General features: G+C 40.5%; 1 protein-coding gene across 6 annotated transcripts in view; it reads right to left on the bottom strand.

Annotated features, from left to right (window-relative positions):
* Positions 1-27,500, bottom strand: part of NAV1 (neuron navigator 1) — a 345,632-nt gene that overhangs the window by 28,162 nt on the left and 289,970 nt on the right. For all 6 annotated transcript variants that reach the window (XM_053706924.1, XM_053706925.1, XM_053706926.1 and 3 more), the window contains 9 exons: positions 22,376-22,538; positions 20,791-20,947; positions 20,573-20,667; positions 20,374-20,469; positions 20,019-20,184; positions 19,655-19,890; positions 6,236-6,390; positions 6,069-6,140; positions 5,559-5,755 (listed from right to left, as the gene is read on the bottom strand). In XM_053706924.1, the coding sequence (XP_053562899.1) occupies positions 5,559-5,755; positions 6,069-6,140; positions 6,236-6,390; positions 19,655-19,890; positions 20,019-20,184; positions 20,374-20,469; positions 20,573-20,667; positions 20,791-20,947; positions 22,376-22,538 (1,337 nt within the window). The remainder of the gene's footprint in view (positions 1-5,558; positions 5,756-6,068; positions 6,141-6,235; positions 6,391-19,654; positions 19,891-20,018; positions 20,185-20,373; positions 20,470-20,572; positions 20,668-20,790; positions 20,948-22,375; positions 22,539-27,500) is intronic.

Raw genomic sequence — 27,500 nt, 5'->3', positions numbered from 1 at the left:
TTGGAAGAAAACCAGGTTTAGTACGTAAAACCACCTTATCTGCATGGAACACCAGATAAGGAGGAGAACACTGCAGAGCAGATAATTCTGAAACTCTTCTGGCAGAAGAAATTGCAACCAAAAACAAAACTTTCCAAGATAATAACTTAATATCAACGGAATGTAAGGGTTCAAACGGAACCCCCTGAAGAACTGAAAGTTGAGACTCCAAGGGGGAGTCAAAGGTTTGTAAACAGGCTTAATTCTAACCAGAGCCTGAACAAAGGCTTGAACATCTGGCACAGCTGCCAGCTTTTTGTGGAGTAACACAGACAAGGCAGAAATCTGTCCCTTCAAGGAACTTGCAGATAATCCTTTCTCCAATCCCTCTTGGAGAAAGGATAGAATCTTAGGAATCTTTACCTTGTCCCAGGGGAATCCTTTAGATTCACACCAACAGATATATTTTTTCCATATTTTGTGGTAAATTTTTCTAGTTACAGGCTTTCTGGCCTGAACAAGAGTATCAATAACAGAATCTGAGAACCCTCGTTTTGATAAAATCAAGCGTTCAATCTCCAAGCAGTCAGCTGGAGTGAGACCAGATTCGGATGTTCGAACGGACCTTGAACAAGAAGGTCTCGTCTCAAAGGTAGCTTCCATGGTGGAGCCGATGACATATTCACCAGATCTGCATACCAAGTCCTGCGTGGCCACGCAGGAGCTATCAAGATCACCGACGCCCTCTCCTGATGGATCCTGGCTACCAGCCTGGGGATGAGAGGAAACGGCGGGAATACATAAGCTAGTTTGAAGGTCCAAGGTGCTACTAGTGCATCTACTAGAGTCGCCTTGGGATCCCTGGATCTGGACCCGTAGCAAGGAACCTTGAAGTTCTGACGAGAGGCCATCAGATCCATGTCTGGAATGCCCCACAGTTGAGTGATTTGGGCAAAGATTTCCGGATGGAGTTCCCACTCCCCCGGATGCAATGTCTGACGACTCAGAAAATCCGCTTCCCAATTTTCCACTCCTGGGATGTGGATTGCAGACAGGTGGCAGGAGCGAGTCTCCGCCCATTGAATGATTTTGGTCACTTCTTCCATCGCCAGGGAACTCCTTGTTCCCCCCTGATGGTTGATGTACGCAACAGTCGTCATGTTGTCTGATTGAAACCGTATGAACTTGGCCTTCGCTAGCTGAGGCCAAGCCTTGAGAGCATTGAATATCGCTCTCAGTTCCAGAATATTTATCGGTAGAAGAGATTCTTCCCGAGACCAAAGACCCTGAGCTTTCAGGGATCCCCAGACCGCGCCCCAGCCCATCAGACTGGCGTCGGTCGTGACAATGACCCACTCTGGTCTGCGGAAGGTCATCCCTTGTGACAGGTTGTCCAGGGACAGCCACCAACGGAGTGAGTCTCTGGTCCTCTGATTTACTTGTATCTTCGGAGACAAGTCTGTATAGTCCCCATTCCACTGACTGAGCATGCACAGTTGTAATGGTCTTAGATGAATGCGCGCAAAAGGAACTATGTCCATTGCCGCTACCATCAAACCTATTACTTCCATACACTGCGCTATGGAAGGAAGAGGAACGGAATGAAGTGTCCGACAAGAGTTTAGAAGTTTTGTTTTTCTGGCCTCTGTCAGAAAAATCCTCATTTCTAAGGAGTCTATTATTGTTCCCAAGAAGGGAACCCTTGTCGACGGAGATAGAGAACTCTTTTCCACGTTCACTTTCCATCCGTGAGATCTGAGAAAGGCCAGGACTATGTCCGTGTGAGCCTTTGCTTGAGGAAGGGACGACGCTTGAATCAGAATGTCGTCCAAGTAAGGTACTACTGCAATGCCCCTTGGTCTTAGCACCGCTAGAAGGGACCCTAGTACCTTTGTGAAAATCCTTGGAGCAGTGGCTAATCCGAAAGGAAGCGCCACGAACTGGTAATGCTTGTCCAGGAATGCGAACCTTAGGAACCGATGATGTTCCTTGTGGATAGGAATATGTAGATACGCATCCTTTAAATCCACCGTGGTCATGAATTGACCTTCCTGGATGGAAGGAAGAATTGTTCGAATGGTTTCCATCTTGAACGATGGAACCTTGAGAAACTTGTTTAAGATCTTGAGATCTAAGATTGGTCTGAACGTTCCCTCTTTTTTGGGAACTATGAACAGATTGGAGTAGAACCCCATCCCTTGTTCTCCTAATGGAACAGGATGAATCACTCCCATTTTTAGCAGGTCTTCTACACAATGTAAGAATGCCTGTCTTTTTATGTGGTCTGAAGACAATTGAGACCTGTGGAACCTCCCCCTTGGGGGAAGCCCCTTGAATTCCAGAAGATAACCTTGGGAGACTATTTCTAGTGCCCAAGGATCCAGAACATCTCTTGCCCAAGCCTGAGCGAAGAGAGAGTCTGCCCCCCACCAGATCCGGTCCCGGATCGGGGGCCAACGTTTCATGCTGTCTTGGTAGCAGTGGCAGGTTTCTTGGCCTGCTTTCCCTTGTTCCAGCCTTGCATTGGTCTCCAGGCTGGCTTGGCTTGAGAAGTATTACCCTCTTGCTTAGAGGACGTAGCACTTGGGGCTGGTCCGTTTCTACGAAAGGGACGAAAATTAGGTTTATTTTTGGCCTTGAAAGACCTATCCTGAGGAAGGGCGTGGCCCTTACCCCCAGTGATATCAGAGATAATCTCTTTCAAGTCAGGGCCAAACAGCGTTTTCCCCTTGAAAGGAATGTTAAGTAGTTTGTTCTTGGAAGACGCATCCGCTGACCAAGATTTCAACCAAAGCGCTCTGCGCGCCACAATAGCAAACCCAGAATTTTTCGCCGCTAACCTAGCCAATTGCAAAGTGGCGTCTAGGGTGAAAGAATTAGCCAATTTGAGAGCACGGATTCTGTCCATAATCTCCTCATAAGGAGGAGAATCACTATCGATCGCCTTTACTAGTTCATCGAACCAGAAACACGCGGCTGTAGTGACAGGGACAATGCATGAAATTGGTTGTAGAAGGTAACCTTGCTGAACAAACATCTTTTTAAGCAAACCTTCTAATTTTTTATCCATAGGATCTTTGAAAGCACAACTATCTTCTATGGGTATAGTGGTGCGTTTGTTTAAAGTAGAAACCGCTCCCTCGACCTTGGGGACTGTCTGCCATAAGTCCTTTCTGGGGTCGACCATAGGAAACAATTTTTTAAATATGGGGGGAGGGACGAAAGGTATACCGGGCCTTTCCCATTCTTTATTTACGATGTCCGCCACCCGCTTGGGTATAGGAAAAGCTTCTGGGAGCCCCGGGACCTCTAGGAACTTGTCCATTTTACATAGTTTCTCTGGGATGATCAAATTCTCACAATCATCCAGAGTGGATAATACCTCCTTAAGCAGAGCGCGGAGATGTTCCAACTTAAATTTAAATGTAATCACATCGGGTTCAGCTTGTTGAGAAATTTTTCCTGAATCTGAAATTTCTCCCTCAGACAAAACCTCCCTGGCCCCCTCAGACTGGTGTAGGGGCATTTCAGAACCATTATCATCAGCGTCCTCATGCTCTTCAGTATCTAAAACAGAGCAGTCGCGCTTACGCTGATAAGTGGGCATTTTGGCTAAAATGTTTTTGATAGAATTATCCATTACAGCCGTTAATTGTTGCATAGTAAGGAGTATTGGCGCGCTAGATGTACTAGGGGCCTCCTGAGTGGGCAAGACTCGTGTAGACGAAGGAGGGAATGATGCAGTACCATGCTTACTCCCCTCACTTGAGGAATCATCTTGGACATCATTTTCAGTGTCACATAAATCACATTTATTTAAATGAGAAGGAACCCTGGCTTCCCCACATTCAGAACACAGTCTATCTGGTAGTTCAGACATGTTAAACAGGCATAAACTTGATAACAAAGTACAAAAAACGTTTTAAAATAAAACCGTTACTGTCACTTTAAATTTTAAACTGAACACACTTTATTACTGCAATTGCGAAAAAGTATGAAGGAATTGTTCAAAATTCACCAAAATTTCACCACAGTGTCTTAAAGCCTTAAAAGTATTGCACACCAAATTTGGAAGCTTTAACCCTTAAAATAACGGAACCGGAGCCGTTTTTAACTTTAACCCCTTTACAGTCCCTGGTATCTGCTTTGCTGAGACCCAACCAAGCCCAAAGGGGAATACGATACCAAATGATGCCTTCAGAAAGTCTTTTCTATGTATCAGAGCTCCTCACACATGCGACTGCATGTCATGCCTCTCAAAAACAAGTGCGCAATACCGGCGCGAAAATGAGGCTCTGCCTATGATTAGGGAAAGCCCCTAAAGAATAAGGTGTCTAAAACAGTGCCTGCCGATATTATTTTACCAAAATACCCAGATTAAATGATTCCTCAAGGCTAAATATGTGTAATATATGAATCGATTTAGCCCAGAAAAAGTCTACAGTCTTAATAAGCCCTTGTGAAGCCCTTATTTACTTTCTGAATAAACATGGCTTACCGGATCCCATAGGGAAAATGACAGCTTCCAGCATTACATCGTCTTGTTAGAATGTGTCATACCTCAAGCAGCAAAAGACTGCTCACTGTTCCCCCAACTGAAGTTAATTCCTCTCAACAGTCCTGTGTGGAACAGCCATGGATTTTAGTAACGGTTGCTAAAATCATTTTCCTCTTACAAACAGAAATCTTCATCTCTTTTCTGTTTCAGAGTAAATAGTACATACCAGCACTATTTTAAAATAACAAACTCTTGATTGAATAATAAAAACTACAGTTAAACACTAAAAAACTCTAAGCCATCTCCGTGGAGATGTTGCCTGTACAACGGCAAAGAGAATGACTGGGGTAGGCGGAGCCTAGGAGGGATCATGTGACCAGCTTTGCTGGGCTCTTTGCCATTTCCTGTTGGGGAAGAGAATATCCCACAAGTAAGGATGACGCCGTGGACCGGACACACCTATGTTGGAGAAATGTTGGGTTTCATGTTCCTTTAAGGCAGTTTAGATATTTGTTTATATTTAATGTGATTGCATGTTTTTGTCTTTCGATGCCATCTACTGTATTGTAGCTAATGCTGCAATGGAGGAAAAACCATAAAAAAAAGCCATTAGGTAATCTCTAACTTAAAAGGGACATGAAACCCCAAAATTCTATTTCATGATTTGGATAGAACAACCAATTTTAAACAACTTTCTAATTTACTTCTATTATCAAATTTGCTTTGTTCTTTTGTTATCCTTTACTGAAGGAACAACATTGCACTCTGGCAGCTAGATGAACACATCTAGTCAGCCAATCACAAGAGAAATGTGTGCAGGCACCAATCAGCAGCTAGCTCCCACTAGTGAAGGATATGTGCGTATTCTTTTTCAACAAGAGATACTCAGAGAGTACAAAGCAAAAACAAAATGTAAAAAATGTAAGTGTGTCTTAAACTTACATGCTCTGAATCATGCAAGTTTAAATTTGACTTTCCTATCTCTTTATTACTGTTATGTAGCTGGCTCCTGAATCTCTAAATATCATCTCTAATGATTGGACACAACTAAACTGCATTTACATGACAGCTACATACATACCTATAAGAAAGTCAGGGGTACTGTGTTTTTCCAAGAACGTGTGCAGATGATACCAGAGCCTAGGAACCCAGTCCAATACTTTCAAAAGTTCTCCATGTCCCGTTCCAATACTTCCTTCCGATTCCAGCAGCTTCCTGCGCAGATATCGTCCTAGAAATCCATTGGCTGGTTCTACATTGTTTGAGAAGGTCAGCATCCTGTGAGAGAAGTATAATTATACTAATTATGATTCGTGGAGAGAGATGATTAACTTACAAAGTTTGTATGTGCACAGAATAGGAATATATCTCAATACATAATTTTTTTTATTTACACTTGTAGTGCTAAATATTGTGAGTGATGATCACAGCTGGCCAACACATGGGCTTTCCCCCCTACAGACACCTATGATCAGAAACATCTCTTTCCTGCTCTTCTTTCACAGCCCTTAAATAACTGCTCTCTTCTCTGCGGCACAAGATTTTATCAACTCATCAGCTCATTTTATAAACATGCATACATTTTTTTTACCTGAAGCTTAAGTGCAGTCCATGGTTTGGAGTCATCTTCACTGGTTGATTGGTGGTCCCAATGACATAAGGGCTACAAGAGTAATGTGATTTAGGAATATATTACAGACACACTACAAATACACTGAATATGTGTACAGTGTATGTTTGTGGTATGATGTATCTTACCACTTGTGGTACTTGCACGTTAGGGCCCCATTCACCAGTTCACTGAGTGCACCGCTCTCACTAACATCGTCCAGCAGGATCACTAAAGGGACATCACAAGTGCCAGTTTCGCGGTCAATCTGATTTGCCAGGTTAGACAAATAAAGCTGAAGGTCCTAAAAGGGTTTATGAATGTATAAAACATTAGGCATCTATCCTGTGTAATATAGTTAAAACAATATTGTTTAAAATTCCACTCATCCAAAATTCTTGAAATATACAGTTTTCCTTAAAGGGACAGTCAAGTCCAAAAAAAACGTTCATGATTCAAATAGGGCATGTAATTTTAAAAATCTTTCCAATTTACTTTTATCACTAATTTTGCTTTGTTCTCTTGGTATTCTTAGTTGAAAGCTAAACCTAGGAGGTTCATATACTAATTTCTTAGACCTTAAAGGCCGCCTCTAATCTAAATGCATTTTGACAGTTTTTCACCACTAGAGGGCATTAATTAATGTGTTTCACATAGAAAACATTGAGCTCATGCACGTGAATTTACCTGAGGAGTGAGCACTGATTGGCTAAAATGCAAGTCTGTCAAAAGAACTGAAATAAGGGGGCAGTCTGCATAGGCTTAGATACAAGGTAATTACTTTTTAAATAAAGATAGTAAGAGAACAAAGAAAATTGATAACAGGAGTAAATTAGAAAGTTGCTTAAAATTGCATGCTCTATCTGAATCGTGAAATAATTTTGGGTTTAGTGTCCCTTTAATATAACCTGCAAAACTGTGGCTAATTACTGCTCATTTCAAAGGGACATTAAAATGCTGTGCACAACTACAAAAGAATAGCAACTACTCACTATGTTATTGTATTTTATACTGTTCCTGCAGTTCTCCTGTTCTAATATCTTAATTGTGCCAGATACTGAAGCTCCGCCTCTTCATACTGGGGGCTGCCATCTTGGATCTGAGGTATTCTCCCAGCCTGTGACAGAAGCTGTGCACACTCACAGATCAGTAATATTGCCCACTTTTATACAGCTGTATAATGTGCTTCAGGTTAGGGTGCATGATACAAAGCAGGAGGTTTACATTTTTGCAGTGGTTGCATCGCTCTATATTATATTATTACGTGCTTTAAAAATATATTTTGTGTAGCTGTAAAACTGTGCAAAAATGTAAATCTCCTGCTTTGTATCATATATCCTAACCTGAAGCACATTATACAGCTGTAAAAAAGTGGACACTATTACTGATCTGTGAGTGTGCACAGCTTCTGTTACAGGCTGTGAGAATACCTGAGCTCTAAAATGGCAGCCTCAGTACAAAGAAGCAGAGCTTCAGTATCTGGCACCTTTAAGCTATTTTAAAAAGAGTTGGGCCATTTTTGGTTCAGCACAATGGGTAGCGCTTGCTGATTGATGGCTACATTCAGCCACCAATCAGCAAGCGCTACCCAGGTGCTGAACAAAAAATGGGCCAGTTGAATTTGTAGCATTTTTGCTATCACTCCATTTAAACAGAAATAGAACCTTGTTTTTTTATTATTTACCCGTCAAAACTATATTATATATATATATATTTTTTTTTTTTTTAAGTAGACCTCCCAAGGTATTGATCTAGGCCCATTTTGGTATATTTCATGCCACCATTTCACCGCCAAATGCGATCAAATACATTTTTAATTTTTTTTTCAACAAACTTTGAGTTTCTCACTGAAATTATTTACACACTGCTTGTGCAACCATAGTACAAATGGTTATAAAAGCTTCTCTGGGATCCCCTTTGTTCAGAAATAGCAGACATATATGGCTTTTCTATTGCTTTTGGGTAATTAGAAGGCCACTAATTGCAGCTGCGTACCACACATATTATTCCCCCTCAGTGAAGAGGTTAATTATGTAGTTTGTAAGGTTCACTTTAGCTTTAGTATTAAGATTACCCTCCCACCTGACACTTCCTACCCCCTGATCCCTCCAAACAGCTCTCTTCCCTCCCCCAGCCCCTCACTGGTCACTCCCGCCCCATCTTAAGTACTGGCAGACAGTCTGCTAATAAAAAAAGAAAAAGCCTTACATTTTTATATTAAATTTTTTTTATGCAGTGTAGGATCCCCCAAACCCTCTGCCAGTACCTATAAAATCTCCTTTTTCACGCCTCCCGCTGGCTTCAACAACGATCGTTACAGACGGTGACACACACAGTGTCACCGTCTGTAACTATCACGCATCTGCCCTCATATGGAACCGGAGCACCGATCTTGCTCTTGTTCCATATGTGGCAGATTCCTGGAGTTTCAGAAACTCCAGCTTTTGGCTGTAACTTAAACTGAGCTTCCTGAAGCTCAGACGTATATATACGTCTTGCGGTACGATAAGCAAAGTACAGCAAGACGTATATATACACATCAGATGGGGTTAAGGGGTTAAATCATTGAATATTGCTTCCTGAAATTTGAAAGTCTTAGTTAAACTTTTAAGACACTGCTTATGAAAAAAGATTTCAAATGTGACCATATCATGATCACTGTTACCCAAATGTTCTTTGACTTCTATGTTTGATATTATTTCTGTATTGTTTGATAGCACTAAATCCAATATAGTTGTATTCCTAGTTGGCTCCTCTATTAATTGTGACAAGAAGTTATTTTAAAAAAAATCTATTTCCCTTAGCTGAATTACTAGTTTCATTGGCCCAGTTTATATCAGGGTAGTTAAAATCTCCCATAATTACAGCACTGTTATTAGCAGCCTTTCCTGTTTTGCATTAGTAGTTGATTTTCCTCCATGTGACTAATGTGGGGGGGGGGGGGGGGCAATATATATCTGCAATGTTCAGTGGATAATGACTGCAGTTTTACTTGCAAATCTTATCTTATTTTGTGTATCTTTTTGTTGTTGTTTGGTTATGATTTGTTGTTTCATTGAAATTAATAAAAAGACAAGAAATAAAAAAGATTTCCCCTGATCATCCAATAGGTTCCATTTATCAAGCTGCAAATGCAGCTTTGGTGCTCTTTTGGGGCAGGCACATGAGTGAAAATGCACCCAATAGTTTAAGGGACGCTGAACCCAAATTTTTTCTTTCGCGATTCAGATAGAGCATGCAATTTTAAACAACTTTCTAATTTACTCCTATTATAATTTTTTCTTCGTTCTCTTGCTATCTTTATTTAAAAAAAGAAGGCATTTAAGCTCAGGAGCCAGCCAATTTCACTGGACAACAGCACTTGTTTATTGGTGGGCGAATATATCCACCAATCAGCAAGAACAACCCAGGTTGTTCACCAAAAATGGGCCGGCATCTAAACTTACATTCATGCTTTTTATGATAATAGGAGTAAATTAGAAAGTTGCTTAAATTTGCATGCTCTATCTGAATCACAGAAGAAAAACATTTGGGTTCAGTGTCCCTTTAAGAAGAAGTGTTCATCAGACCTCTGTGTCTTAATCTCTTTGGACTAGTCCGACCAGGGAATTGGGAACCTGCTCGCACATTGATGAATGGAGGCCAATATCTTAACTCTGATAAATGAGTTTTGCGTAATGGCTAAACAATGATTAGCGCATTTCATGTGATTTTAAACCAGTTTGCTTGTTTAGATTTGTTTCTAATCCTGGTACAGCTGATTGGCCTGTTAAGTTACTGAATGCACTATCGCTTCTTTGGAAGATGGTACTACAAAAATCCAATACAGAATTGTTTTTCTTCGAACCATCAATTGCTACTACTTATTGTTATTATCATTATTATTAGTTAGTCATTAAAAGGGACATGAAACCCAAAACCTTTATTTCAGGATTAAGATAGACCATGCAATTTTAAACAACTTTCTAATTTACTTCTATTATCAATTTTCTTCATTCTCTTGATATCCTTTGTTGAAAGTAGGTACGTAATGCTTAGGAGCCAGCCCATTTCTAGAGCACTATATGGCAGCAGTTTTGCAAGAGCACTAGACGGCAGCACTATTTCCTGCCGTGTAGTGCTCCAGAAACCCTGTGTATCTCTTCAAAAAAGAATATTATAGAAAGAAAGCAAATTTTAAATTGGAAACTTTTTTTTTTTAAATTGTATGTTCTGTCTGAAATCACAAAAGAACATTCTTGGGCTTCAAATCCCTTTAACAGACGTGATTCAACAATATTATGCAATCATTTTACTGGACACATTTAACCAAATGAAGTCATTAGCGATATCTCCTTCTAAGCTCTATGATTCTTCCGTTCAGGTATGAAGGGCTTTGTGAATTAAAACCTCATCATACAATGTTCTTAAAGTGAAGGTAAACTTTTATGAATGAAAGCCCGTTTTTTTTTAAAAAATACTATTAAAAACAGGGTCACTTTAATTCATCAAAGTTTAGAAAGCAGCCATTTTGATTAAAAACTTACCTTTGTTCTTTTCACAGCCAGAGCAGCTTCCCCCACACCCCACACCCAGCAATGACTAATCCGGCTTCCTCCAATCATAGCATGGCCTCAGACAATGACTCCCCTGGGGGGAAAGCCGTGATTGGAGGAAGCTGGATTAGTCATTGATGACGTGTGAAGAAAGGATCTCCGGGTGGGGGAAGCTGCTCTGGCTGTCAAAAAAACAAAGGTAAGTTTTTAATCAAAACGGCTGCTTTGTAAACTTTGATGAATAAAAAGTGCCCGTTTTTAATAGTATTTTAAAAAAAAACGGGCTTTCATTCATCAAAGTTTACCTTCACTTTAAGCACAAACTTATGAATCTTCTTTTTAACAGAATATTTCTTTAGAAGAGATGAGCAGACAAATCAGAAATTACCATTAAAAGGGACAGGAAACGCCACATTTAAACAACTTTCCAAATTACTTCTATTATCAAATGTGCTTCATTTTCTTGGTATCCTTTGTTGAAGGAGCAGCAATGGACTACTGGGAGCTAACTGAAGAAATCATGTCCAGTTGTGATTCTATGAAGTTTCTTTGGGAAGAGTATGTTAATGCCCTTCCCTTTAAACACTTGATATTTTCGCTGTGGACAAATTCCTATAAAACCTCAGTCTATATTTGTGTTTTTCAGAAGAAGGAACTTGCTATATTTTTTATTTTTATTTTAGCCTCCTGTTTTTTAGACTTGCAGGTTTTATTTTATATAATCACTGGTAACCCGTTTGTATGTTATTAAAGGGATACTAAACCCAATTTCTTTATTTCATGATTCATATAGAGCATGCAATTTTAAGCAACTTTCTAATTTACTCCTACTATTAATCTTTCTTTGTTGCTAGCTCCTTTAATAAAGGATACCAAGAGAATGAAGTAAATTGATAGTCAAAGAATATTGGAAAGTTGTTTAAAAAGGAAATTTATGCTTACATGATAAATATGTTTCTTCTTAGACATGATTAGTCCACAGATCATCTTTATTACTTATGGGATATTCACCTCCTGGTCAGCAGGAGGAGGCAAAGAGCACCACAGCAGAGCTGTTAAATAGCTCCTCCCTTCCCTCCCACTCCAGTCATTCGACCGAAGTTAGGAAAAGAAAGGAAAAGCCAAGGTGCAGAGGTGACTGAAGTTTACAATAATAACATCCTGTCTTAAAAGGACAGGGCGGGCCGTGGACTCATCATGTCTAAGAAGAAACAAATTTATCAGGTAAGCATAAATTTCCTTTTCTTCTTAAAGACACGATGAGTCCACGGATCATCTTCATTACTTATGGGATCCAATACCCAAGCTAGAGTACACGGATGATACGAGAGGGACAAGACAGGATACCTAAACGGAAGGCACCACTACATGAAGAACCTTTCTCCCAAAAGCAGCCTCGCCAAGGCAAAAGTATCAAATTTGTAAAACTTTGAAAAAGTGTGAAGAGAAGACCAAGTTGCAGCCTTGCAAATCTGTTCCACAGAAGCTTCATTTTTGAATGTCCAAGAGGAAGCAACAGCCCTAGTGGAGTGAACCGTAATCCTTTCAGGAAGCTGCTGTCCAGCAGTTTCGTAAGCCAAACGTATAATACTCTTCAGCCAAAAGGAAAGAGAAACAGCCGTAGCTTTCTGTCCCCTGAAAATACCACAAACAAAGAGGAAGACTGGCGAAAGTCTTTAGTCGCCTGTAAATTAAATTTCGTTCATAAGACAACCTTATCCGCATGAAAAATAAGGAAAGGGGGCTCACATTCAAATGCTGAAAGCTCAGACACTCTACGAGCATAAAAAATCGCTACCAGAAATAAAACCTTCCAAGATAACAACTTGATATCTAAGGAATGCATAGGTTCAAACGGAACCCCTAGAAGAACCTTGAGAACTAAATTAAGACTCCATGGAGGAGTAACTGGTCTAAACACAGGCCTAATTCTGTTTAAGGCCTGACAAAAGACTGTACATCAGGGACATCAGCTAGACGCTTGTGTAACAGGATAGATAATTCTGAAATTTGACCCTTTAAAAGAACTTGTTGCCAATCCTTTCTCCAATCCTTCCTGGAGAAAAGACAAAATCCTAGGAATCCTAACTCTACTCCAGGAGTAGCCCTTGGATTCACACCTAGAAAGTTATTTATGCCAAATATTGTGACAATCTGTCTAGAGACAGGCTTACGAGCCTGAATCAAAGTATCTATGACTGAGTCAGAAAAACCTCGCTTGGCTAGAATCAACTGTTCCATCTCCAAGCAGTCAGCTTCAGATAATCTAAATTTGGATGATGAAAGGGTCCCTGAATCAGAAGGTCCTCCTGAAGCGGAAGCCTCCAAGGAGGTAGAGACGACATCTCCACCAGGTCTGCATACCAGATCCTGCGAGGCCGGGCCGAAGCTATGAAAATCACTGAAGCCCTTTCCTGTTTGATCCTGGCAATCACTCGAGGAAGGCGAGCAAACAGAGGAAACAGATATGCTAGATTGAAGGACCAAAGGGCCGCCAGAACATCTATCGGCGCCGCCTGAGGATCTCAGGATCTCGACCCGTACCTTGGAAGTTTGGCATTCTGAATAGATGCCATGAGATCCAACTCCGGCTGACCCCATTTGAGGATCAGACTGGAGAACACATCCAGATGAAGATCCCACTCCCCCGGATGAAAAGTCTGTCTGCTCAGAAAATCCGCCTCCCAGTTGTCCACCCCTGGGATGTGGATTGCCGACAGACAACAAGATTGGGCCTCCGCCCACTAAATTATAATGGCAACTTCTGTCATCACCAAGGAGATTCTTGTTCCTCCCTGATGATTGATGTAGGCCACTGACGATATGTGGTCCGTCTGGAACCCGATAAACTGAGCCGACGCTAACTGGAGTCAGACCAGGAAGCATTGCAGATTGAGACCAAATTCCCTGAGCCTTTAGGGAGCCCCAGACTGCTCCCCACCCTAGAAGGCTGGCATCTGTTATCACAGTCAACCCAGATGGTCTGCGAAAGCAGGATCCCTGGAAGAGATGACCCAGAGACAACCACCATAGCAGAGAGACCCTTGTCTCTGAGAAGTATTTGAAGAGATAAGTCCACATAAACTCCACTCCATTGTTTGAGCCTGTTTAACTGCAGAGGTCTGAGAAGAAACCAAGCAATCGGAATGGTGACCATTGCCCCCACCATCAGTCCGATTACCCCCCTGTACTGAGCCACTGACGGCCGAGAAGTGGAATGAAGGGCTAGGCATGAATCGCAAATCTTAGATTTCCTGACATTAATCAGAAAAACCTTCATTGATAGGGAATCCATAATTGTTCCTAAAATATTTACCCTTGTATATGGGACCAAGAAACCCTTTTCCAAATTTACCTTCCATCCATAAGATCACAGGAAGGCTAACACCCAGTCTCTGTAGGATCTGGCTTGTTGAAAGGATGGCGCCTGGACTAAGGTGTCGTTTAAATAGGACGCCACTAAAATGCCCCCAAACCGAAGCCCCGCCAACCGCGAACCCAGAACCTTGTGAAAATTCTGGGAGCTGCGGCAAGAATGAAGAGAACAGCTACGAACTGGAAGTATAGGTCCAGAAAGGCAACCCTTAGAAAACTTGTGATGATCCCTATGAATGGGAACAAGCAAATACGTGTCCTTTAAATTCACTATTGTCATAAATTGACCCACTTGGATCAAAGTACAAATGGAACGAATAGTTTCCATATTGAAGAACGGTATTCTGAGAAATTTGTTTAGACTCCTGAGATCTAAAATTGTCTTGAAAAATTCCCTCTTTTTTGGGAATCACAGATTGGAATAAATCCCAGACTCTGTTCCTGATACGGAACAGAAACTCTCACTCCCAGGTCGAAGAGGTCCTTGATACAGAGTAAGAACGCCTTTCCTTTTATCTGGACTACAGATAATCTTGAAAACAGAAAACTGCCTCTGGGATTTCATCTGGATGTGTTCTCCAGTCTGATCCTCAAAAGGTGCCTGCCAGTCCTTTTGATAAAATCCTAAAACAGTTGTAGCGCTGTCTCCAAGCGTAACACTCAGACAAAACTTTTTGCGCTCCCTCCGATAATCGGAAGTACTAGGGAGGAGTTGTCTAAAAATGCAACCACTAGATCTACTAGTCAGCAAAACCCCTGCTGAGGTTCTTTCTGAGAACCGGAGCACTTAAAAAGGTGTGCGCAGCCAAATTTGCGCCACACAAGCCCCGTCCCTCGTGGGTGTTTCAATATCCCTCTCCCGGTCGCCATTATTATTAAGTTAGACGACCGGGGGCAAAATAACAGACTGCTCAGCTGTTAGACAGCTGCATAGTCCGTAAACCAACTCTCAAGAGTAAAACACCCTCACACTGATTTCGCTCTCCAACATTAGTCTGTCAGTAAGAAATCTCCCGGGCGGCTATGTACTATTATGAAACCGCCGGGAGATGAGAGTCACATGTCATCCTTCAGTCCCAGTGCCTGCGTCCAAGCTGCCAACGTCCCCTAAAGCTAGGAGATGCATTCTGTTAGCCCCCATAATAAGGAGCCCAATGTCGATGAGGTCTTTGTGTAAAAGAAAAAAAAAAGAAAAAAAAAATTAAGTGCCCAAACTCTCTCTGAGATTTCCCTTCCCAGAAATAAAGTCAGCACTTACCTCATCTTCTGCCTGGCAGCAAGGCAGTTTCCAGGTTTAAGAGGTCCTATCCCTCCCATGGACCTGTGAAATGAAGAGAAAGTCCTGAGTTAGAATCTCTCAGGTTTTCCAGAGGCAGGGCAGCAACAATCTATGGGAGGCGCAGTGAGAATTATGTCCCACAAGTTCCCATTGCTCTAAAGCCACCAATAGCTCTACTGTAGAGACTGATATGGAATACGGCTACGCCCTAGAACAAAGCAGCACAATCTTGCACCACTTTAAAAATAATAAACTCTTGATTGAAGAATCTTTACTAACACCTCAGTTTACCGCTTCCTATCACTAACGTAGGCAAAGAGAATGACTGGAGTGGGAGGGAAGGGAGGAGCTATTTAACAGCTCTGCTGTGGTGCTCTTTGCCTCCTCCTGCTGACCAGGAGGTGAATATCCCATACGTAATGAAGATGATTCGTGGACTCATCGTGTCTTTAAGAAGAAATTGAATGCTCTATCTGAATCATGAAAGATTTTGAGTTACAAGTCCCTTTAACTATTATAACCTTTTGTGGAAGATAGCACCAAGCAGTATTGCTACAGCATCCATCTTGTTTCTACATTTGATAAAAGTATACAGTGCCAGTGAATATTTTTTCTTTTTGTGGACCTTAGGATTTGTTCTGTATTGCTCTTAGAGTGTTTTATTTAAACATAAAGGGCCAGATTACAAGAGGAGCGGTATTTAACGCTCCTGCGCTAACTCGTTAACTGTTTTCACACAAGCGCTAACCTAAAAAGTCAAACTCAGGATATCGCGCAAACGTTAACGTATTCCCCCATAGAAGTCAATGTAACAAAAAAAAGGGAAAAAAAACTCTAACACTCTACTTCAAGCAAACCCGATCACATGTTCACATTGGCGCTAACCAGACATGAAAATATTAATATTTCCCATTCTAATGTTCTTCACATAGCAGAATATGTTCTATTTATTCATAATTACATATTTCTACATATATCTGATGGTATTTTGGTACAATATATATCTATACATACATACAGTATATATATATATATATATATATATATATATATATATATATATATATATATATATATATATATATATATATGTGTGTATATATACACAAATATACATACACACATGATTATATAAAAGGTATAGATATATACAGATATATATTGGAATATCTATTTAAAAATACATAGAACATATTCTGCTATGAGAAGAACATTGGAATGTGAAACATTTACAGTAAATACAAAGTATAACACTTTATTAAATATGAATATTGCATAAAGATTAATATTGCATCTTCTTAACTGCAAAGGGCTCCAATGCACACACACACACACATATATATATATATATATATATATATATATATATATATATATATATATATATATATATATATATATATATATATATATATGTGTGTGTGTGTGTGTGTGTGTGTGTGTGTGTGTGTCTTTATATATGTACATATGTATTTATAGGTCTGTAAAGAATACACATATAAATACATATGTAAAAAACACACATACATATATACACATACACATTCCTCTAACACTTTTTGTGCAATATTTGTTTTTAAATATTTTTTAACAGAAAGTGTTATTGTGAGTGTAACTGTACTTTGTAATATATTTTTATGTGTTTTGTGACACTTTTTTGTTTTGTGAAACATTGTGCCCACTCCTGTGGAGTTATCTAGGAGTCAACACTGATTGGCTATCATAAAGTCTACTAAAAGAACTGAAATAAGGGGGCTGTCTGCAGAGGCTTAGATACAAGGTAATCACAGAGGTAAAACGTATATTAATATAACAGTGTTGGTTATGCAAAACTGGGGAATGAGTAATAAAATGGATGATCTATCTTTTTAAATAACAACAATTCTGGAGTAGACTGTCCCTTTAACTAGGTTATTAGTAACCATATTCAAGTTTAGGAGCACTTTTATGTCTCTCCTTCAGATTATGCAAACCAAGAATATTATCAACTTTTTTTTATCAAGGTATTCATCAACTATTCCATAATTTAATCCAATTCTGAAAAATCCCAAAGAAACCCTTCCATAAAATCAGAATGTTATAAGTGTTTCTCAAATATTCTGACTCATTATCCATGTTAGAGTTTCATTCCAGGCTAATCAAGGGTTTAAAAAGCCCAGAGACCTCTATTTTAGATGGACTTGCTCGAGTTTGCCTATAGCATATCAATACTAAGAGGGCACTAATAATTAGAAATATAAATGTAATAGAAAGCAAAGCAGCTTAATATTGAAAAATTTAGTTTACAACGCCCATAAAAGTGGGCAGAGGATTATTAAAATGATTTACTGTGCACTATGCAATCCCCAAGTAGTTGCACTCACTTATTTTAAATACTCATATTCCATGATCTAGTGAAAACGCATGCGCACTTGTTGGATATTGAAATTGCATGCACACTAGTCATCAAAATGCCCAGCAGCCATCTTTGTTATTCCTAATGAACACAACGGTGATGACACATTTCAAGGTAGAAGCGAGATGGGATCCCCTATGCGCTTGCATAAGTCTACTAAAGGCAGAAACTGCGCATGCGGTGGATGATGATTTAAAATAAAAAATAAAAAATTTGAGCTTCCTATCCCTTTAATAACCATATAAGTGGGCAAGGAAAAACCTTTACAAGTCTTCAGGGTTATAATGGTTAAAACGTAAATGTAGATGAGTGGTTTTGAATAGAAGATTTTTTCAATATTACTAATATTAGCAAGAATAGTTTTGGAAAAAAATATTACTGTTTCAGCACAACCATTTAAACACCACACCAGCTAACACAGCGAGAGGTGGCATTCACTTAAAGTGATGGTAATTCCTAGCGTTTGTGAAATGTTAGGATTTAACATTGAAACAAATAAAAGGGGACTTTCAGTAATGAAGTATAAAATACTTTATTCTGAAAGCTCCTTTATTTGTTTGCAGCGTTCGCTGCACTGAGCTCCTTGGGCAGCCCACAGCAGAACGCTATATGGCAGAGAGGTGACGTTTCCACCTCTTAGCCAATAGTCGTGCGCCGCAATATACGGCACCAAGCCATATTTCCCTTACGGCTATTGGCTAAGAGGTGGAAACTTCATCTCTCAGCCATATAGCGTTCTGCTCTGGGCTGCCCGAGAAGCTCAGAGCAGCGAACGCTGCAAACAAATAAAGGAGCTTTCTGAATAAAAGTATTTTATACTTCATGACTGAAAGTCCCCTTTATTTGTTCCAATGGTAAATCCTAGCGTTTCACAAACACTAGGATTTACCATCACTTTTACTGGCATCTTACTGTCACTGTTAACTCTCTTAGCAGACACAGCATTTGAAAGCTGATGCACAGGGTATACAAACTATATGCTTGAGGACCTTAAAGTCTACATTGCAAAGTATATGGGGACAACGTACCAAATAGTAAAGGACCTTAGTACCTGCACTTTCATGGGCCATCACTTTAAAGTTGAGGAGATTTAGTGATAAGACTTTTCTTGGAATGGTCTCTTTGTTTAGATCTACCTCTTTTACAAGCCCTAGGAACTTTAGGCAAAGATATGTTACTATCTCTTTATCATTACAAAATTCTGGGTGTTTTTTTGTGGAGCTTGTGAAGTTGTTTCTGGTTTTGTGTACCCTTAAAGGGACACTAAATACTAAACACATTTCAGGCACCTCCCTCTAATCATGGGTGCTGCCATTTTGGAACCTAGGTTACACTGCAGGTATCAAAAGGAGGGACGCTGCACATGTGCAACACATCAGCACTGGAATGTAGTGAAAGACACATGGCCACAACGCGGTGAACAACATTAATAATATCCTTATAAAATATATTTAGTGTCACTTTAAAGGTGCATTGAAGTCATGGTTTTACATTATGCACTATATTGCATCAGGTTAGTATGGAAAATAAATCTTTTAAAGGCATTTATAATTTAATTTTGTTAGAAAATAATGCATTTGCATTTTGCAGGTCTGGGGCACAACCCTTGAAAGGCCTTCGGAATGTGATTAATCTTGCTGTAGACAATTAGGGACGGATAAAGTCAAGTTTACGCACATAGCAACCAATCACTATGCAGCATGTAAGAGTGTCAGGGTTCCTGTTTCTCTTGTGGGATTGAAAAACTACAACGTTATGAATAAAATTACAGAAAAAGAAGGTAAAATAAATAATGAAAGTGCATTCCAAAGTTGTTGTTTTTTTCAACTATTTATAACTAAAGATTTCATAGAGATGACATTTTGAATTTAATGTCCCTTTAAGCTCGGATTGGTTTGAACCTGTGTTGACTACAGTGACTCATTGCCTAGACTAATTATTATAGCCCTTCCCCCCCTTTCAAATTTCAGACTCTAGTCCTGACCTTGCAGCTTTGTTGATGCATGTTGAATGCTGTGACAATCCCTTCAGTGACCTCCCGACCAGACCTTTCAACCAAATACTCAGCAAGTCGATGTGCCAGGAAGCTCTTCCCTGTCCCACTAGGACCAGACAGCAGCAACCGACGATGCTTGAGGAGTAAACTTACATAATGCTGCAGCATAGGCTTGGGGATCAAAGATTCAAACACTAGGAGATCAACACATCTCTCCTTTAGACCTGGAAGAGGACAGTGGCAAGGGAAAGTCAGTCTGTGGGTAACAAAAAATACCACCAATGTTTTTCCAATAGCTCCCTCATAGGTGTTCAAAATGTTCCCATCATCCTAGTGACTGCTTTACGTCTACCTTTAAGCTGTACTGTAATGTTCGTTCCTGTCCTCAGATTTCGAGATGGCGGTGTCTCAGGCAATTCTGCGTCCAATACCCTTTTCGCATGACCCAAGCTGTACCCACTTACAGAGTCTTTGCCGAGCCCCAACGTAGACCCAGGGTCCACTTGATTTACATAATCCTAAAGAGGTAACAAATGATAGTAGTAAGGTAAGAGGAACATAAAAGTACAAACACAAAGGGATACGTGTGAGGACAATATCATATAAACATATAGATAGGGTTTTCAGCACTTGCAGAGAAAAACAAAAATATGTTGAAGGAGATACAGAAGGGCTACAAAATTCAAGACATAGAAAGCCGCTCAAACCTGGAATATTTGGCACACTGCATCATCCAGGCTCTTCCAGTCAGCCTTGGAGCTGATTCTTACATGGCCCAAAAGAAACTCTTGCTGCTTCACATCCTACAAGAGTACAGATGGAGAATATAACATATGTGATGTCAGTAGTGATTTTTTATTTGAGGCTGGCAAGCTCTATGTACATATGTATACAGATTAGACTCACCCCCTTAATAATGTGTTGTGGCGGTACTCTAATCACAGTTCGGAGAGAAACCTCACGCTGTAGAGACCCGTTCATCGCATCCATAGGAGAGAAATCTGCATGGATATCAACTCTAGGTTATTGTATGAATATAATCAACCAATCCTATAATACATCTTATGTGTGCAAGAGTCCTTATCCAAATTCTGGAATGGTACAAACAGTTATCATGATGTTACCATTTTCTGTTGATGAAGGAATTCCCAGAGATTGTGTGAGGGATAGTGCCAGGGAACGACGAGGGGAGGAGCAGGATGAGGGTGTGGTAGAAGGTACAGACGTAGGTGGTACAACCTTAAGACGATCGTTTTCTGCCTTTAGGAGGTCAACCTCCAGCTGAAACACACAAAAAATAGTTAAACAAGTAAAAACATTTTTATTAATTAAATAGCAACATTTATAGTTTTGCAGATGATACAAAGTTGTGTAGAGTGATTAGGTCATTTCAGTGCAGGGTGTAATTGCTTTACAACAGGATTCAAAACATTTGGAAGAATAGGCTGGTAAATGGCAAATGAGATGTAATATTGTTAAATGTAAGGTTCTATATTTCTAAGTAAGAATACACAGGCTACCTATTATTTAAATGGGACTAGACTTAACAAAACAGAGGAGATAAAGGATTTAGGCCTAAATTTAGATAACAAGTTAAGAGAATGCAATGCAAGGCAGTGGCTTCTAAAGCAAATAAGATACTAGCATGTAGATTCAAGGGAAGAAAGCATAATTCTGTCACTTTTTAAATCCGTAGTAAGACTTCACCTTGAGTATGGAGAGCAGTTATGGGGACCAATTTAAAAAAAGGACATTGCATAATTCGAAAACATTCAGAGAAGGGCCACAAAACTAAGGGTAATAGAAAATTTAGACCATGAGGAGAGGTTAGCCAAACTGGGTCTGTTTACTCTAGAAAAAAAGGCACTTGAGATTACATGATTACTTTATAAAAATATATTGGCGGAAGCTCTGTTTATTCCAAGGCAGTTGTTTGTAACAAGAGATAACAATTTAAGGCTGGAGGAAGAGAGATTTAATGTCCAGCAACGTAAACAATTTTTCATTGTAAGAGCAATCAAATTGTGGAACTCAATGCCTAAGGAGCATTGCTAATACCTTAGATAAATATAAAAATGGCTTAGATAGATGTATGGCTAAAAATAGAATTATGAAGTATAAAATACTTCATGCTGAAAGTTACTTTATTTGTTTGAAGCTTTCGCCGCACTGAGCTCCTCAAGCAGCCCAAGGCAGAATGCCATTTTGCTGAGAGGTGCTGAGAGGTGACGTTTCCACCTCTTAGCAAATAGCCGTGCGGCCCAGCTAGCGCCAAGCCGGATAGCCCGCACGGATATTGGCTAAGAGGTGGAAAGGTTACCTCTCAGCAAAATAGCATTCTGCGGTGGGCAGCCTGAGGAGCTCAGTGCGGCTTCAAACAAATAAAGGAACTTTCAGCATGAAGTGTTTTATACTTCATGATTGAAAGTCCCTTTTATTTGTTATAATGATAAATCCTAGCGTTTCACAAACACTAGGATTTACCATCACTTTAAGGTATAAGATTGCTTGTGTTAAATGTTTCATCTTCTAATTGTATTAATGCAAGTTCAATTGACAGCTTATTTATTGTTAACCGGGTGGGATCTGTATAGGTTGAAATTGATGGACTTCTGTCTTCTTTCAACATCATCTACTATGTTATTACGTAAATGAAAAATCTGCCTATCACTGTCTGCTTCCTTTATTTAATCGTCACATACAAATTACCTGCATATTATGCATAGTTTCCCGCAGTTGCTCCAATTGATGAGCCGAGTTTAGAGCTTCTAGACGAATGTCTGTCAGTTTCATTTCTTTCTCCCATAATTCTGAGCGCAGCTCAGACACCTCTCTCTTCTCTGGTTCTTCACCTTCTTGTGTCTCAAAGATTCTGAAGAGTTAAACAGACTCATAAGGACCACTAAACACAGTAGAATAGCATAATCAGTAAATGCATAATAAAAATACAATGCAAAAACACTTTGAATTTCAAATGAGTAGTAGATTTCTTTCTGACAAATTTTAAAGTTAGTTCTATTTTCCCTCCCACTGCATCATGTGACAGCCATGAGCCAATCACAAAAACATAAATTATGCTTACCTGATAATTTAATTTCCATCTGTGGGAGGAGAGTCCACTGCTTCATTCATTACTTGTGGGAATTAAGAACCTGGCCACCAGGAGGAGGCAAATACACCCCAGCCAAAGGCTTAAAGGGAACAAGGAACAGTAGGAGAACTATCAGGGTATAAATGGTGCCAGAAGAATAAAATTAAATTAAGGTCCGCCCACCGGAGAAACAAGCGGGAGCAGTGGACTCTCCTCCCACAGATGGGAATGAAATTATCAGATTTATTATCAAATTTAAAGTATTTTGAAAAAGTGTGTAGAGAGGACCAAGTTGCAGCCTTGCAAAACTGTTCCACAGAAGCTTCATTTTTGAATGCCCAGGAAGAGGAAACAGCCCTCGTGGAATGAGCCATGATTCTCTCAGAAGGCTGTTGTCCAGCAGTTTCATAGGCCAAATGAATTATACTCTTCAGCCACAAAGAAAGAGAAGTAGCCGTAGCTTTCTGACCCTTGCGTTTCCCAGAGAAAACAATGAACAAAGCAGAAGACTGGCGAATGTCCATAGTCCCAGTAAATAGTATTTCAACGCATGCACCACATCTAGGTTGTGTAGCAGACGCTCTTTATGAGAAGAAGGGTTAGGACACAAAGAAGGAACAACAATTTCTTGATTAATGTTCCTATCCGAAACCACTTTAGGATGGAAACCTAACTTAGTACGCAGAACTACCTTATCCGAATGAAAAATACGGTAAGGGGATTCACACTGCAACGCCGAGAGTTCTGAGACTCTGCAAGCAGAAGAAATTGCAACAAGAAACAAAACTTTCCAAGATAACATCTTAATATCTAAGGAATTCATAGGCTCAAACGGAGCCTGCTGAAGAACTTTAAGCACTCCAGGGAGGAGTAACCTGTTTGAACACAGGCCTGATTCTGACCAAGGCCTGACAAAAAGACTGCACGTCTGGTACATCCGCCAGATGTTTATGCAACAAAATAGACAAGGCGGATATTTGACCCTTCAAGGTACTAGCAGATACCTTCTCCAGACCCTCCTGGAGAAAAGACAAAATCCTAGGAATTCAAACTCTACTCCAAGAGTAACCCATGGATTCACACCAATACAGATATCTACGCTATATCTTATAGTAAATCTTTCTGGTAACAGGTTTACAAGCCTAAATCATGGTCTCAATGACCGACTCAGAAAAATCACGATTAGATAAAATTAAGCGTTCAATCTTCAAGTGGTCAGCTTCAGAGAAACGAGATTTGGGTGAAGGAAGGGCCCTTGAAGTAGAAGGTCCTTCCTCAATAGAAGTCTAAAAGGTGGAAGAGATGACAGCTCTTCTAGGTCTGCATACCAGATCCTGTTCCTGCATTGGAAAAAGAACTATCACCCCTAGGTCGGAAAGGTCCCGGACACAGTGTAAGAACGCCTCTCTTTCTATCTGGTCTACAGAAAACCTTGAGAGCAGAGACCTGCCCCTGGGAGGAAAGGTTTTGAACTCTAGTTTGTATCCCTGGGACACGATGTCCACCGCCTAGGGATCCGTCAAATCCCGAACCCAGGCCTGAGCGAAGAAAGAAAGTCTGCCCCCCACCAGATCCAGTCCCGGATCGGGGGCAGATCCTTCATCCTGACTGAGTCATCAACGGGCTTCTTAGATTGCTTCCCCTTGTTCCAAGACTGGTTGGACCTCCAGGAAGGCTTGAACTGTTCCTGCTTGGCAGAGGGAGAGGGATTTTTACCATTGAAGCTTCAAAAGGAACAAAAATTACTCTGTCACTTCTGCTTATTCCTCTTATCCTGAGGGAGGAAATTACACTTTCCTCCCGTAATGCCTGAAATAATTTCAGCCAAGCCCGGCCCAAACAAGGTCTTACCTTTGTAGGGAATCGCCAAAAGCTTAAACTTAGACGACACATCCGCAGACCAGGATTTCAACCATAAAGCTCTGCGAGCCAGTACTGCAAACCCAGAAATCTTTGCTCCCAACTTAATAACTTGAAGGAAGCATCTGTAATAAAGGAATCGGCCAACTTTAAGGCCTTGATCCTATCCTGGATCTCTTCAAGGGGGGTATCTGTATGAATAGAATCAGACAACGCATCAAACCAGTATGCTGCCGCACTGGTGACGGTAGCAATACATACTGCAGGTTGCCATTGTAAACCCTGGTGTACATACATCTTTTTAAGTAACCCTTCCAACTTCTTATCCATAGGATCCTTACAAGAACAGCTATCCTCTATGGGGATAGTGGTTCTCTTAGATAAAGTAGAAATCCCCCCCCCCACCATAGGGACCGTCTGCCAAGACTCCTTGATAGAGTCAGCTATTGGAAACATCTGGGGATGGAGAAAAGGGAATACCAGGTCTCTCCTATTCCCGAGCAATAATCTCTGTAGCCCGGTCTGGTAAAGGAAAAACCTCCACCGTGGAAGGTACATCAAAGCATTTGTTTAGCTTACTAGACTTCTTAGGATTGACTCCGACCGTCATGTCGGAGTCATCCAAGGTGGACAAAACCTTCTTAAGTAACAAACGGAGGTGTTCTAGATTAAACCTGAAAGTTACAACTTCAGCTTCAGAAGAAGGAGTTACACTGAGTCTGAGATTTCACCCTCAGATGCCACGGAAGTATCTTCCTCCTCAGACTTCTGGGAGGGAACATTCGCAATAGCCACAACTGTGTCAGAAACCTTACTCACTGATTCTTTATTTTTCCTCTTGCGCTTTCCCTGCAGCATGGGAAAAGCAGACAGTGCATCAGTTACCGCAGAGGATATGTGAGTAGCAATGTCTTGCAAAGTAACTCCAACCAGAGTGTGAGAGGAAGCGCAGGGCACTGAATGTGGGGACGATGTTGTTTGGGACACTTGAGGAGAAATCTGTGGCATATCTTGAACAGGAGACCCCTGAACAGCATCTTCCTTAGATAATGATGGCTCAGAATCAAAAAATCTATCCCTGTACTGTAATGTTCTCTCAATACATGAGGAACAAAAAGGGATTGGTGGTTCAAAATTGGAATCAAAACACAAGCTACAAAAAAACAAAACAAAAAACGTTACTGTCACTTTAAATTTTAAAATGAAAGTTTGTATTCAAAAACGCAACCCGCAGAGCAGCTGCTCACTAACAACCTCAGACAGCCTCTTCACCTCAGAACTTTTGCTGAGGTGCCAACCTGTCCTGCTGGAACAAGGGAAATAGGAGATTTAACGATCCGGACCCAGAGCTGCTCAAACAGGCTACAAGCCAACAAGATCCTTGCTAGCAAAGCCGCAACAAACCCCTCTATACCGGATCGCACAGAAGGAGAAACCGGATGTGCACAACACTATCTTGCCGCCTCAGAAAAGCCCGCCCTCCTAATCGTGGGCGTGACTAAAATGACTCCCGGTCGCCATTATTCCTCCCTGTGGCCGTCACATAATAAAGCATACAAAAAACATATACCACCAAGTCCGGAATTAAACCGGAGCTGAGCCTCTATAACGAGTTACCTCTCACATAACAGCAGCATATCAGCAAATATGCTACTGCTCCTCAAGCCCCCAGTGCCTGCATAACTGCCCATATGAATCCCATTAAGCCTAAATAGGATTGTATTAAAATAAAAAGTCCCATACAGATTTTACTGTAAAAGTGCCATATTCTCCTGACCCAAGAAAATAAAATTAGGCACTTACCTGAATAGTAATTAGAGATGATCCGTGGACTCACTGTGTCATTAGAAAGAAAACGCCCGCGTTGATCTCTCGCTAAGAAACTGACTGTTCACACACTGACAGAGCCTCATCTCACACATGTCGCAGCATTAAACACAATAATAATAATATTATGCACAAATCCCCCCCCTGTTCAATAACTCCCTTTCCGAGGGTATTACCATTGATTCTATACAGATAAAGACACTTTGACCCTGTCTTCTTACGTTATCATATGTGTATAAATGAAACAATCTTACCAGAATCTATGCCGTGGAACAGGAACACAGCCTTTCAAGTGTGACAGGTTAGTAGCATCGCTCCTGATATGGACTTGAGAGCAGAAAATCAGGCAGCTAAACTCGTCAACGCTGATTGCTTATGGAGCTGTAAATCTGAGTTGGGATGGTTTCGCAGAAAGACTCTCCCTGCATCTCCGGACTCTTACATTCATCAATGCTCTCACTGAGAGGCTGATAGGACTACTTAAAACTCCAGTCCCATCTCAAAGAGTACTACCCTCCATAAGAGACTACTCTGAATCTTCCGACACTTCTCTGCCAACATCCTGTGATGAAAGGCAAAGAATGAGTGGGGGGGGGGGGGGTATTTAAGCCTTTGGCTGGGGTGTCTTTGCCTCCTCCTGGTGGCCAGGTTCTTAATTCCCACAAGTAATGAATGAAGCAGTGGACTCTCCTCCCATTAAGATGGAATGCAGATATGTATTTTCTGTAAATCTTGCACATGCTCAGTAGGATCTGGTGCCTCAGAAAATGTGTATATATAAAAATTGTGCACATTTAGATAATGGAAGTGAATTGAAAAGTTGTTTATAATTGTGCACTCTATCTGAATCATGAAAGCTTAATTTTGACTTGTGTCCTTTTACTGCTGAGAAATACCTCTCATCTATCCATTATCCTTAAAGGGATACTGAACACAAATTTTTTCTTTCATGGTTCAGATAGAGCATGCAATTTTAAGCAACTTTCTAATTTACTCTTATTATCAAATTGTTTTCGTTCTCTTGGTATCTTTATTTGAAAAAGCAGGAATGTAAGC

Source organism: Bombina bombina, chromosome 3, assembly GCF_027579735.1.
Source record: "Bombina bombina isolate aBomBom1 chromosome 3, aBomBom1.pri, whole genome shotgun sequence".
Lineage (NCBI taxonomy): Eukaryota > Metazoa > Chordata > Amphibia > Anura > Bombinatoridae > Bombina > Bombina bombina.
This window is presented reverse-complemented; position numbering and strand designations above follow the sequence as displayed.